This window comes from Ipomoea nil, unplaced genomic scaffold (genome assembly GCF_001879475.1).
Source record: "Ipomoea nil cultivar Tokyo-kokei standard unplaced genomic scaffold, Asagao_1.1 scaffold0114, whole genome shotgun sequence".
Classification (NCBI taxonomy): domain Eukaryota; kingdom Viridiplantae; phylum Streptophyta; class Magnoliopsida; order Solanales; family Convolvulaceae; genus Ipomoea; species Ipomoea nil.
Window position 1 is genome coordinate 2,635,500 of NW_017616542.1, and position 13,092 is coordinate 2,648,591.

Here is a 13,092-nt window from a genome sequence, read left to right on the forward strand (position 1 = left end):
TATGAATATGCAATATAGAAATTATGAATCTACTATATAGAAATTATGAATCTAGTGTATTTAAATTATGAATCTACGGTTTAGAAATTATGAATCTACAGTATAAATTTTATGAATCTACCGTATAAAAATTATGAATCTACAGTATAAAAATTATGAATTGAAACCATGCACACCTTGCATAGTGCACACGGTTGCACAGCATAACGTTCCAATAGCCGAACGGCAAGCCAACACAACCATAAAACAAAAGCAAAATTTAACAGAGAAAGCTAACAAAGTAATAATTGCATTAGAATTGAATTCTCAGAACCTATTACAAAGTAATAATCTCATTTCTTCTGGATATATAGTTCAAATTATGCACAACATAATGCCGTTGACGGAAATCGAAACTGATTTTTTTCATTCATTCTGGATATTTAGTTCAAATTATGCACAACATAATGCCGTTGACGGAAATCGAAACTGAATTTTTTTCATTCATGCTGGGTATTTAGTTCATTCATTCTGAATATTTAGTTCATTCATTCTAGATATTTAGTTCATTCATTCTGGATATATAGTTTAAATTATGCACAACATAATACTGTTGACGAGAATCAAAACTGAATCGTTTTTTTTTTAAATTGGACGCGCGTTTTTAGTCAAAATGACGTCGTTTCTACAACCGTATGCACAACTGCATAGCATAATTTGCCTTAGGAACCTAGTCAAACTTTGAGCCCCATCCGCTAAGGTATATAAGTATATTCCTGACTAAATACCTTACTCGGGAGTATCCATCATGGCCCATCACTATATATAATGATACACCTCCATTGTCCCTTACACAAACAGCGTAGCATACTATAGCAGGTTCGGTTCTGTCATGGAGACAGCAACACCTCGTCAGTTTTCCTTAGCCTTTCCAATGTTATTGCTGATGATGAGTTTGAGCATGTGTGAGACCACCAACATCACCACTGATCAAATTTCTCTTCTTGCTCTCAAAGCCCACATCACATCTGACCCAAACAAAATCATAGCCACCAACTGGTCATCCCTCACCTTTCCCTGCACTTGGGTGGGAGTCAGTTGCGGCTCCCGCCACCGCAGAGTCACTCAACTCAATCTCTCCCGCATGGGTTTAACCGGTGAAGTTCCTCCGGAACTAGGCCGTCTTTCTTTCCTAGTTTCCCTCAACCTGCGACAGAACAACTTCCTCGGCAACCTGCCGCCAAACCTGGCCAACCTGCGACGCTTGAGATTTCTCGACTGTAGCGTCAACAACTTCAGCGGGAATCTCCCAGCTTGGCTTGGTCTCTTGCCAAGACTTGAACACTTGAATTTAAGAAACAACAGTTTCAGCGGTTCGCTGCCCTCTTTTCTAAGCAACATTACAACGTTAGAAGAAATCCATTTAAGTTACAATTCCCTGCAAGGGGAAATCCCTCAAGAGATTGGACATCTTCCTAGGTTGATTGAGTTGAACATTGAATACAATCACCTCACCGGCTCAATACCATTCACTATATTCAACATATCCACGATACAATCTGTCGCGCTCACGAAGAATGAACTGTCGGGAAGCCTTCCTCTTGACATGTGTGACAACGTTATTAATCCTGCCCTCCAAAGACTCTATCTTTCGCTCAACAACTTGGAGGGTGAAATCCCAGCCAGTTTATCCAAATGCTTTGCCCTTCAAATTTTGTCTTTGTCTTACAACAGATTTCGAGGTCAAATACCTCCTCAAATTGGAAACTTAACCAACCTCTGGGCGTTAGCTCTTGGTGGCAATCTTCTAACTGGTATGCATGTAATCTTTGAGAGTGTTTCATATTGAAATATAAACTATAATTTGAATCAAGTTTTTATTAATAGTTTGACTATGTTCATCAATTTTGATGCGTGATATTTACTATATCCAGGTGAAATCCCACAAGAAATAGGAAATCTTAACAGTATGGAGTCACTGTCATTAGAAAGAAACCAAATAATGGGTTCCATACCTGCTGGGATATTCAATAATATGACATTCTTGCTTATTCTCGATTTGTATGATAATAGGCTCTCTGGAACTCTCCCAGCAGATATTTGTCATAACTTTTCTGGGCTTGAGCTACTTAACTTGGACACCAACCACTTCTATGGAAGAATTCCAAGAATGCTTCATAGGTGCACCAATCTTCAAGAACTGGATCTTGGCTCCAACAGTTTTACAGGTAATGCTACACCAACTTATTTATTTTGGAAGAATTATTTGCATTCTCGGTTGCAAGTTCAACTCTCAGTGAGAGCGGCTTATTGGCCTTCTCGATTTGAGCTAGTTAGCTATGAACAATTTAGAGCCACCTCAATAGCGAGGTTCTTACCTGCATGGGTAGCTCAGTTGGACAGGGGTGAAGTTTGAGAAGAATAGTGAGATTCTTTCTCTAAATTTTTTTGTGAGTCCAAACATCCACATCATCATTCACTATCTCACTCAATCTCAAAAACCCTTCTCCCCATTAATTTTAAGTTTTTTTTTTTTTTTCAATTTTTTGTGAATCCACTACTTTACAACTGAATTTTAATTATTTCTTTATTTATTATCATAATAAAAATTATAATTGTCCTACTTGCCACATCGGCCTCCATCTGAATATGTATAGCCTGCTACCCCTTTGCAAACAAGAAGTGAAGTAGCTTGGATATGGGTGTTGCTTATTTTTCTATCCAACAAATCATCAGTCAATCATTATTGTATGGACCACGATTCACATAATCTGTAAATAAGAATTACATTTTTAATATATTAAGGGTACATTATTTATGTACGTAAGTTAATTTTTTGAAAGTACATTTTTAATATACTAAAAATAATATATAATGTACCTTCAGTACAAAAATAATATATCATTATTACAAAAATAATATACTTTTAATATATTAAAAATTATCTAATATTCATGGTCCACACAACTGTGTGGACCATATTCCACACAATAATTTTCCGTCATCAGTTTAACTCTTCTCGGTTGAACCTCCTTAACATTTTTGCTCCACCTTCTCACCCCATGTTATATTATAGACCGCGGTGCATGTGCACCGCGGTAAAAAACGGCGCCGTTTCTTTAAGTAAAGAAACGGCCCACCGTTAGAGTTAACGGAGTCCGTTTGTTTGGTGTATTAAACACCAACTGACACGATAGTATATCTAAACCGACACTGCAGTTATATCAAAATGATACTGTAGTTATAGTGAAATGAAATTGAATAACATTTCACATATTTGAGTGTATATTGTACAATGAAGCTGTAATTATATCAAAATGATCATGTAGTTGTGTTTTAATGAAATTATAGTGTATATAAAATAAAATTAAATAACATTTTCACATATTTGAGTCTATAAATATGGAATGAAACTATAGTTATATCGAAATGAAACTGTAGTTGTGTTGAACTGAAATTGCAGTGTATACAAAATGACACTGAATAACAGAGTTACTTTTTGCAAAAGGGTGCGAAACGACGGAAACAGACACTGTTTATTTTCATTTAAAAAAAAAAAAAGGCGCGCCGTGCATAATCGATTATAATTTGCCTCTTGTGCATTTACCAACCCCTCCTTTTGGGCCTCCTACTTTCAAGCCCACCTCCGTTATTCCTCTTGGGCAAGATATTGCTAATTCAATGGGTCTTGGTCCTCATGGCTCTATCATGTGTTCCTGACTTTTCTTAGTTGTCTTTGAGGGGCAAAGAAAGTATTGATATTCCCAAACTTTTACCCACACACATTGACTCTCCAAACTTATGGGCTGAAAGGTTCTCTTGTCTTTTGAATAGCATCGCCCATACCACTTTCCATATATGCAATTCGTTAGAACAACCAATAGTTATGCTGTGGGATCGTGTTCATTATGTACATGGTAAACACGAGATAGTTCCATAATTTCTATGCTGTAGATTCATAATTTCTATACTGTAGATTCATAACATCTATACTGTAGATTCATAGTTTCTATACTGTAGATACATAATTTCTATACTGTAGATTCATAATATTTGTACTGCGAAGACGAAATAATAAGATTCACAAACGTCGTTAACAACAAATTAAAAACAAAATTATGAATCTACAACATAGAAATTATAAATTTACCCCTGTATTCGACATAATTTGCGTACAACAACTTAGTTCTCACATGTTCCATGCAAGAAAAAGAAAGATTTTTATTTTTTGTCGTCTTGCCTTCGTGGGCTTGTTGTTTTTGCTTGAGTTGACCAAGTTGTTTCCACAACCTGCAAGCAATATATATATATATATATATATATATATATATATATATATATATATATGGTCTGGTTCACATGAAGACTCATCCTTAGGCGAGAACGTAAAGACTAATCTAGACCATTAAATCATAACAATGCACGACTGAGATTAAAAGGAACAAATCACACAGATTAAGGAAACAAATTTCTTTAAAATATTAAAAATATAAAGTTAGGGATAAATCAGTCTTATTAGAAGTTGTGCATTCATATACAGGATGTCGTGCATTCCTATACCGAGTGTCGTGCATTCCTATACTGAGTGTTGTGCACCGATAACTCTCTGACTACGCCAAAAAATTCTACAATGGACATTCAATTCCCTACGATGCACCGCACTAAGTGCACTAATGCACATCTCACCACCCTAAGATGCACAACAAACAACAATGGGTTGAACAACCAGCACACCCAATTGCAAAACTGTAGTACCCAGACATGTGTACATATACAACAACATCCAAATATATGTAATATTATACTCCAAAGAACGAGCGAAAAAAAAATACAAAATATTGATCGCTTTGCATGGACGAACACTCGATCGATGATGAAGAAATCACGGCTCCAAATCGCAACGGTGATGATCCAAGAAAATAGGAAATAAATTTGGTCAAGGATTACCCATACGTTCACACATTAAAAAAAATAGACAAAGACACTATTACCCCGACTTTAACAAAAATGATCAATCCATGTCATCTTGTGAAATCAAATCTAGGTCATCTAAATAAAATAAAATAAAATAAAAACGAGCACACAAGTTTAGTCATCACGTCCTTACCTAATGATGAGTATTCATTTGATCTGAACTATATATATATCCATGTCATCTTGGGAAATCAAATCTAGGTCATCCAAATAAAAATTAAAAAAAATGAGCGCACAAGATTAGTCCTCATTTGATATGAACAATATGTGCGTGTGTGGGGGGGAGGGGGGGGGGGGGGGGGCGTTATGTTATGAGCATGTGCTCACCTTGCAAGGTGGACACGGTTCCATATCCATAATTTTTATACTGTAAATTTATTTTTCTATACTGTAGATACATAATTTGTATACTGTAAATTCATAAAATTTATACTTTAGATTCATAATTTCTAAACTATAGATTCATAATTTAAATACAGTAGATTCATAATTTCTGTAAATTCATAATTTCTAAACTATATAGTTATCAAATTATGAATATATATAGTTCTCTGATTTGTGAAAACAGAGTTCAACAATTAGAATTTAAAGTATAAATTTTATGAATCTACAGTATAGAAATTACGAATCTACAGTATAAAAATTATAAATTTATAGTATAAAAATTATGAATATGGAATTGTGCCCACCTTGCAAGGTGGACACGTGCTCACAGTAGAATTTGTCGTGTGTTTGTGTTTGTGTTATTATTATTATTTTTTTAATTCATTCTCTTGGGTTAGTTACCCTGATTTGCAAGTTCACCATTGGAAGTGAAATTGTTTTTTTTTTTTTTTTTTTTTTTTCTCATTGGGTTGGCTATATCCAACCTGCAAATCCAACCACAATATATATATATATATATATATATATATATATATATATTTTTTTTTTTTTTTTTTTTTTTTTTTGGTCTCTTGGGCTGCCTACCTTGCTTTCCAACATTAGAAGCGAAATTGTTTTTCTCTCATGGGCTGCCTACCCAGCCTGCAAGTGCAACCACTATATTTTTTCTCTTGGGCTACCTATCATGCTTTGCAAGCCCATCAAACATTGGAAGCAAAATTGTTGTTTCTCTCCTTAGACTGATTACCCAATCTGCAAGCCCAACCACATGATATTGAACCAATGATGATGTCTAAAAGGGAGAAATGAGGTCTCTTTTGTAGGGTCTAGAGCCCCCATGTTCGTTGATAAGTGTGTGATCTTCACTGGCCCTTCACCTTGACTATACACGTAACCCTCTTCATCCTCTACTACTTGTACATCTCCCTTCATCTGAATATGCATAACCTGCCTGCTGCCCCTTAGTACACAAGATGTGGAGTGACTTGGATGGGTGTTGCATGTTTAATATCCAACCAAGTCATGAGATTAACTCTTCTTAGTTGCACCTCTTTAAAATTTTGCTTCACCTTCACATCCCATCTTGTGGGCATACCCACTATACCACCTCCTTCCAAGCTCAATACCTCATCATTCCCTCCTTTTAGGCCTCCATAACTTCAAGCCTAAAATATTGATTGTATCCGCAATTTTGTTATGAGCAACCAATTTTTATTACATCTGACCCGTCTCATAAATTGAGACCCATGAAACAATCTCACAGAAAACCAGTCTTATGAGATAAATATAAGAGGGGAATGGCATCACTCTTTTTAAAGTATCTAATTAAGTAAAAACAATATACTATCGTGTTATCATGTCATGAAATCAATCATACAATTATGTAAGGAGTTCTACTACACGAATTTCCAAATCTTACTCCTTAAATTTCTTTTTGATGTGGCGGACACTAATAAACTACTTTTTTCATGTGGGTCCCAATGCAAGTGTCAACATTAAAATTTTATGTATATGAGTAAAAGTTTGGAGTAAAAAATGAAAGTACACGTAGTATATTTTCTTTATGTAAATTTGAGTAAACATTATATGGAATACATTTATACCATAAACTAACCACAATAACTAACCAATATATACAAATATACATATGGCAGGTACAATACCATATGAAATCTTCAATTTCTCAGCGCTAACACGCTTGGACCTAACTCTCAATTATGGGCTTACCGGAACTCTTCCACCAAGCATGGGTTCTAACTTACCTAATTTGAAAATATTATACCTTGGTGAAATGAACCTGGAAGGAATGGTACCAGAGTCTATCTCAAATTCTTCCAAACTGATTGACCTTGAACTCAGTTACAACTATTTTAGTGGCTCCATTCCAAGATCTTTGGGAAATCTAAGGTATCTACAGCTTCTGTCCATGCAAAATAACACCCTTCATTATGAGCCATCCGTGGAAGAGCCCAGCATCATCGATTTCTTGACAAGGTTTCGATATTTGAGGGAATTAAGGATCACTTTCAATCCTCTTATTGGCGGCGCTCTATCCACTTCTGTCGGGAATCTTTCATCTGCTTTTGAGATCTTTGTTGCCGCTGGCTGCGGGTTGAAGGGAAACATACCAACTCAGATTGGGAACTTGAGAAACTTGATTGAGTTGACTATATCTTTCAATGACTTATTTGGGTTCATTCCGACAACCTTGGATAGGCTGCAACAGCTTCAGAAATTGGAACTGGACAACAACAAACTGAGAGGGCCCCTTCCGACCAGCCTTTGCAGGCTACGAAACCTAGGATTGTTGTCTTTGAGCTTCAACCAAATGTCAGATGGGATACCTGAATGCTTGAGTAATCTCTCTTTCTTGCGAGAGCTTTACATTGATCATAATAGGTTTAGTTTTGGGATACCACAAAGCTTTTGGGACCTCAAAGGTTTGTTAAGAGTTGATATGTCCGCAAATTCCTTAAATGGATCGTTGTCGGTTGACGTTGTCAAGTTTGAGGATGTTATACATTTGAATCTATCAAATAATCAGTTCTCTGGGAACATACCTCCCTCAGTCACAGAAATGCAAAATTTGGAGATTCTTCTCCTTGCCAATAACAAACTGCAAGGACCCATTCCAGAGTTCAAAGAACCAACTATAGCATTGGAATTCCTGGACATATCCCATAACACACTAACTGGTGTAATCCCAAAGTCTTTGGAAAACCTTAAAAACCTCAAATACCTCAACCTGTCGTTCAACAACTTGAGCGGCGAAATCCCTTCTGGCGGTTCTTTACGAAACTTAACGAGGCAGTCTTTCATGTTTAATGAAGCACTCTGCGGAAGTCCTAGGTTTGGTGTCCCGACATGCCCATCACCTCATCCACACTCAAGAAACAAAAAAGTATTTGTGTTGTTAGGAGCCCTGAGTTTATTGTTCTTCATCGTTATTGCATTCTTGTTGGTGAGAAGATATAGAAAGAAGAACATTTCTCAAAGTGAAACAGATCAATTGTTCCTACGGGAGCCAACAAGAATTTCATATTATGAACTTGTGCAAGCAACTGCAAGTTTTAGCCAAAGCAATCTTTTAGGTTCTGGAAGCTTTGGCTCTGTTTACAAAGGGATTCTAAATTCTGGGATGGTTGTTGCCATCAAAGTGTTCAATCAATCAGAACATGCACAAAGAAGTCTTGAAGTTGAGTGTCAAGTGTTAAAAAATTTGCGCCATCGAAACCTCACTAAGATTATTACTGGCTGCTTTGGAGATAACTTTAAAGCCCTAGTCATCGAATACATGCCTAATGGAAATCTTGAGGAGTGGTTGTACTCTGAAACCAATTTCTTAAATATTTTGCAAAGGCTAAATATAATGATGGATGTAGCTTCAGCACTGGAATATCTCCATTATGGTTATTTTACTCCGGTGGCTCATTGTGATATAAAGCCTAGTAATGTCCTCTTGGATGAAGAAATGGTGGCCCATGTTAGTGACTTTAGCATAACGAAACTGTTTGCAGGTGAAGATGAGACTTTTCTCCACACTAAAACACTGGCAACTTTGGGTTACATGGCACCAGGTAACTACACTTAATGTCATGTTTATCAAACAATTTCTTGTTGTTCCTGATACGTCAGCTCTTTGCTCTGACTTTGGGGGGTCATTTTTAAAGCTATGACTTATATTATCCTAGGTAAAAATAGGTATAGTACCAATATTAGTACTTTATATAAAAATTATAGATTTATTTAGAGTTTAAATATTTATATTATTGTAAATAATAATAACACGGCTGGAATCACGAAATTTCTGACCACCTAAAAGTGATCTTAAATCAAGTCGGAAGCCCTTGTTCCGACCACTTTTGGTATCTGAAAAAACTTTCGTCGCTATTTCTGACCACCTTGTCTAGTGGTCGGAAAAATCGGCTACTAGAAAGATTAGCGGAAATTCCTAACTCAGTTTATTTAAACTACCGAAATTTTTTTTCGACCACCTTTACTTTGTGGTCGGTATATATTATCTTTCGTCTGAAAAATTGAAAACATGTCGCTTTTTCGACCATTTTTTTAGGTGGTCAGAAAATCAAAGATTTTTCCAAATTATTAATGTAGTCCCTAGTTTTCAATTCCAACCAATTTGATCATCTAATTGTTTAAAATTTCGTCAATTAAACCCTTTCAAAGACCAAATTGATGAAATTTTAAAACTGTGAAAATCAACATTTTGGTCCCTAAAAAGGTTAAATGACGAAATTTTAAACAATTTGAGGATCAAATTGGTTGAAATTGAAAACTAGCTAGTGACTACATTGACAGTTGGAAAGCAATTGAGAGACCAAAATGGTGATTAACTCTAATAATAATAATGTAAAACATTTATAAAATTTGATATTATATTTTAAGAAATAACTAACATATAATGGGTATATATATTATTATTATTGAAGAAGATAAGAAAATATATGGTGGATGCATGTGCATGGTAACAATAATGAAAAAGATAACGGAAGTTATAATGGTAGGAGTATGTTTGTCCAAAATATTGTATAGTAAAACTCCTATAGTGTAATGTATACAAAAACGTAACGAAAAAACGAATATAAATGAAGGGTATAATCTTTATTCACACTTATTAGTGTTTATATTATTACATATAACTTATTTATTATTAATTCTAACCACACTACTAGAAATTATGGAATTCCGACCACCTGAAAATGATCTTAAATCAAGTTGAAAGCCTTATTCCGACCACTTTTGGTATCCGGAAAAACTTTTATTGCTATTTCCGACCACTTTTTGCTTTCGACTTGATTTAAGATTACTCTCAGGTGGTCGAAAATTCTATAATTTCCAGTAGTACCAGCCAGTTAATCTCCTTAGCTGCACTACGATGATGATCATGAATTTGTTTGTAGAGTATGGAACGCATGGACGAGTATCGATATCATGTGATGTTTATAGTTTTGGGATTATGATGATGGAAATGTTTTCAAGAAAAAAGCCCACAGATGAGATGTTCACGGAAGAGATGAGCCTAACAAGTTGGGTAAGGGATGCGTTGCCTTATCCAGGGCCGGATTTTAGGTTTTTGTGGCCCTGTTATAGTAAATAACTGAGGCCCCCAAAATCTTAATTTATAAAACTAACATATGCGAGTTTCGAACCTTTGACCTTCAAGTTAAAATACAACAAATACACATTTCTACCATCACTTCATAAAACCTTTTAAAATCAATTGTAAACTTTTAATTTTTATTTCTAAACTAGCTAGGTAAATATTAAATATTGGGCCTCTAAAATTTGGGGCCCCTCTTAAATTGGGGGCCCTGTGCGGTAGCCCAGCTTGCACAGTCTCAAATCCGGCCCTGCCTTATCATCCATTCCAAGTAATAGATGCAAGTCTATTTAGCGGCAACAATAATGACGACAAACATTTGAATGAGGAGTTGCAATGTGCATCATCATTAATGAAATTGGCTTTGCATTGTGCTGGAGAATCTCCGGAGGAACGACCAACCATGAAAGAAGTTGTGGGAACATTAAACAAGATCAAGCTTTCATTTTTACAAGGCTAGCTAGCTGAGTACGTAGTTTTGTATGTCTTTCAGAGAACAAAATTGAAATGTTGTGAATATAATCTTAATATGAGAGTTTAGTATATTTCTTGTATTGCTAGGTTTTTAAGTGCAACATACTGCATGCATTCAATGTTTTTCTTCGACCTCTTTGTAATTAGCTATTTCTGAGTCTTTTAAGAATAATTATTTATTGTAATACAAAATTTAATATTTACAAATGACTTAGTTTGGTACATACTTAATGTTAGTTATATTTTGGTTTCTGGATGTTTAGCCGGGCAGTGACCTTTATGTCGATGGCTGCGGCGGTAGCACCCCTTCATATGCATGGATTATTACCCCGTTGAATTTAGGTTATTTAATACGAAAGTTTCCTTTTCTATATTTTAAGATTATGATTTATACTTAGACTCGAATATTCTTGTTACTGTTTTGATTCTAAAATCCCAACATGTAATTGGCAAAATTATTATGGCAAATTAGATAAGTTTTCTGTTTTAGAGTCCGTCAGAGTTTGAAGACTGAAGTTCTGATTGACCAGAAGTTCTGATTGACCAGATATTCTGACAGAACGTCTCAGATTTAAAACAATTGGAAATCATCTATTGAAGACGCGTATGAGCTGGCAAACGCGGTTTTGAGGTGATATTTCAAGAAAGAATAGCAGTAAATCATCTCTCCTTAGGTATGGACGAAATCTCCTTAAAGAATCAAGATTGATTAGCTATACAAGTCCTACCTTTTAAAACCAGAGCTATTTTGGAGAGAATCAAAGACAAGAAGTATTTATGCATACAAGCCTTCGGAAGTTAGGGTTGAATGCCTTGAAGCCGACACTCTCAATACTAAAAGAATACACAGCTCTAGTTGTTCCATTCCTTCACAAGAAATACAGTTCATGGTGCTTAAGAAGATGAACTTGAGAAGAATCAATCATGCTTAAACTAGTGGACGCGAAGATCACTCAGTTGTGGGAACAACGTGGGAATGCGTCAGTGAAGCGGACTGCATCAGAGTTAGCTCTCCGTTGAAGGGATTTCATTGGACTTCTGGATGCGCGGCTCCCCGACTTCAACAATCCACTAAACCTCTGTAGACTGGGTACTGACCTTGTGTGGGGCACTTGGGTGAGATCGTTTTTCTGTACCTTTGTACATTGAATTATGAGTTAGTGGATTGGACGCATCGGTGATCGTCTCCCAGACATAGATACTGTTGTATCGAACTGGGTAAACAATATTTTATGTCTTCTACTTCTGTTTGATTTAATTTCCGCACCAAGATTATTCACTGATCTACTGACTGGTCTACGACAGTGCTAAGTCAATCACTCAAACAGAATCAGACTGAAATATTATCTAGAAACAATATGTAACACGAATACAGAAATTTCATGTGGTATCAGAGCTTTTAAGTCTACATAGTGACTTGATCCGAAAGGGAACTATATTTCTGTACTTTCGTGTATTTTTACTTTTCTGGCGGACAAACTGCTGTTTGAGTCATTTGTGACAGATGGATAGGCCACCTCTGTTGGATGGTAATAATTTCTCATTCCGGAAAGCCAGAATGGAAATCTATCTTCAAGCCCAAGGAGCTAGAGTGTGGCGTTCTGTAATTACTAGTTGGACACCCCCTACAAAAAACGGACTGATGCGTACGACAGTCTGTAAACCAGTAGAGGAATGGTCAATTAATGAATTATCTCTCTCAGATTACAATAGCAAAGCATTGAATTCAATTGTGGGATCATTATATGAGTCTGTATTCACCCAAGTCACTGGTGTGAAAGAAGCCAAGAAGGTGTGGGAGATCTTGCAAACTCGATACGAAGGAACCGATGATGTAAAGCAGTCAAATTACGAATGGTTCTTTCAGAATTCGAAGCCCTGAAGATGAATGAAGAGGAGAATATCTCAGATTTCAATAGTCAGGTACAGGATTTGATGAATAGGGCATCTGTTCTTAGCGAACCATTCTCTGAAGAAAGGGTGGTCAAGAAAGTTCTTCGCTCACTACCCAAGAGGTTTCGTATGAAGGTTACAGCAATTCAAGAGAATCAAGGCTGGTCGAATAAGAGTCTTGGTGAACTAATTGGTAGTCTACACACTTACGAACTTCAAGTGCTGACTGATGATAACCTTAGTTCAGTCAGAAAAGGAAAATCAATGGC

General features: G+C 35.9%; 2 protein-coding genes across 2 annotated transcripts; both read left to right on the forward strand.

Moving 5' to 3' along the window:
• Nucleotides 1-871: 871 nt before the first annotated feature.
• Nucleotides 872-2,395, forward strand: LOC109152726 (receptor-like protein kinase). Its single transcript, XM_019300403.1, has 2 exons — nt 872-1,793; nt 1,914-2,395. The coding sequence occupies exons 1-2, from the start codon at nt 872-874 to the stop codon at nt 2,393-2,395; spliced, it is 1,404 nt and encodes a 467-aa protein (XP_019155948.1).
• Nucleotides 2,396-7,144: 4,749 nt separating this feature from the next.
• On the forward strand, nt 7,145-12,812 carry LOC109152805 (probable LRR receptor-like serine/threonine-protein kinase At3g47570). Its single transcript, XM_019300496.1, has 5 exons — nt 7,145-8,915; nt 10,257-10,425; nt 11,018-11,069; nt 12,092-12,148; nt 12,435-12,812. The coding sequence occupies exons 1-5, from the start codon at nt 7,145-7,147 to the stop codon at nt 12,810-12,812; spliced, it is 2,427 nt and encodes an 808-aa protein (XP_019156041.1).
• Nucleotides 12,813-13,092: the final 280 nt, after the last annotated feature.

Bases quoted from the DNA above. Each gene is read 5' to 3' on its own strand.
- LOC109152726 (XM_019300403.1), top strand. From the start codon at position 872: ATGGAGACAGCAACACCTCGTCAGTTTTCCTTAGCCTTTCCAATGTTA. The intron at 1,794-1,913 runs GTATGCATGTAA...TACTATATCCAG, and splicing joins TGGTGGCAATCTTCTAACTG to GTGAAATCCCACAAGAAATA.
- LOC109152805 (XM_019300496.1), top strand. From the start codon at position 7,145: ATGGTACCAGAGTCTATCTCAAATTCTTCCAAACTGATTGACCTTGAA. The intron at 8,916-10,256 runs GTAACTACACTT...ATTTGTTTGTAG, and splicing joins TTTGGGTTACATGGCACCAG to AGTATGGAACGCATGGACGA. The intron at 11,070-12,091 runs GTAATTAGCTAT...ATTATGAGTTAG, and splicing joins TGTTTTTCTTCGACCTCTTT to TGGATTGGACGCATCGGTGA.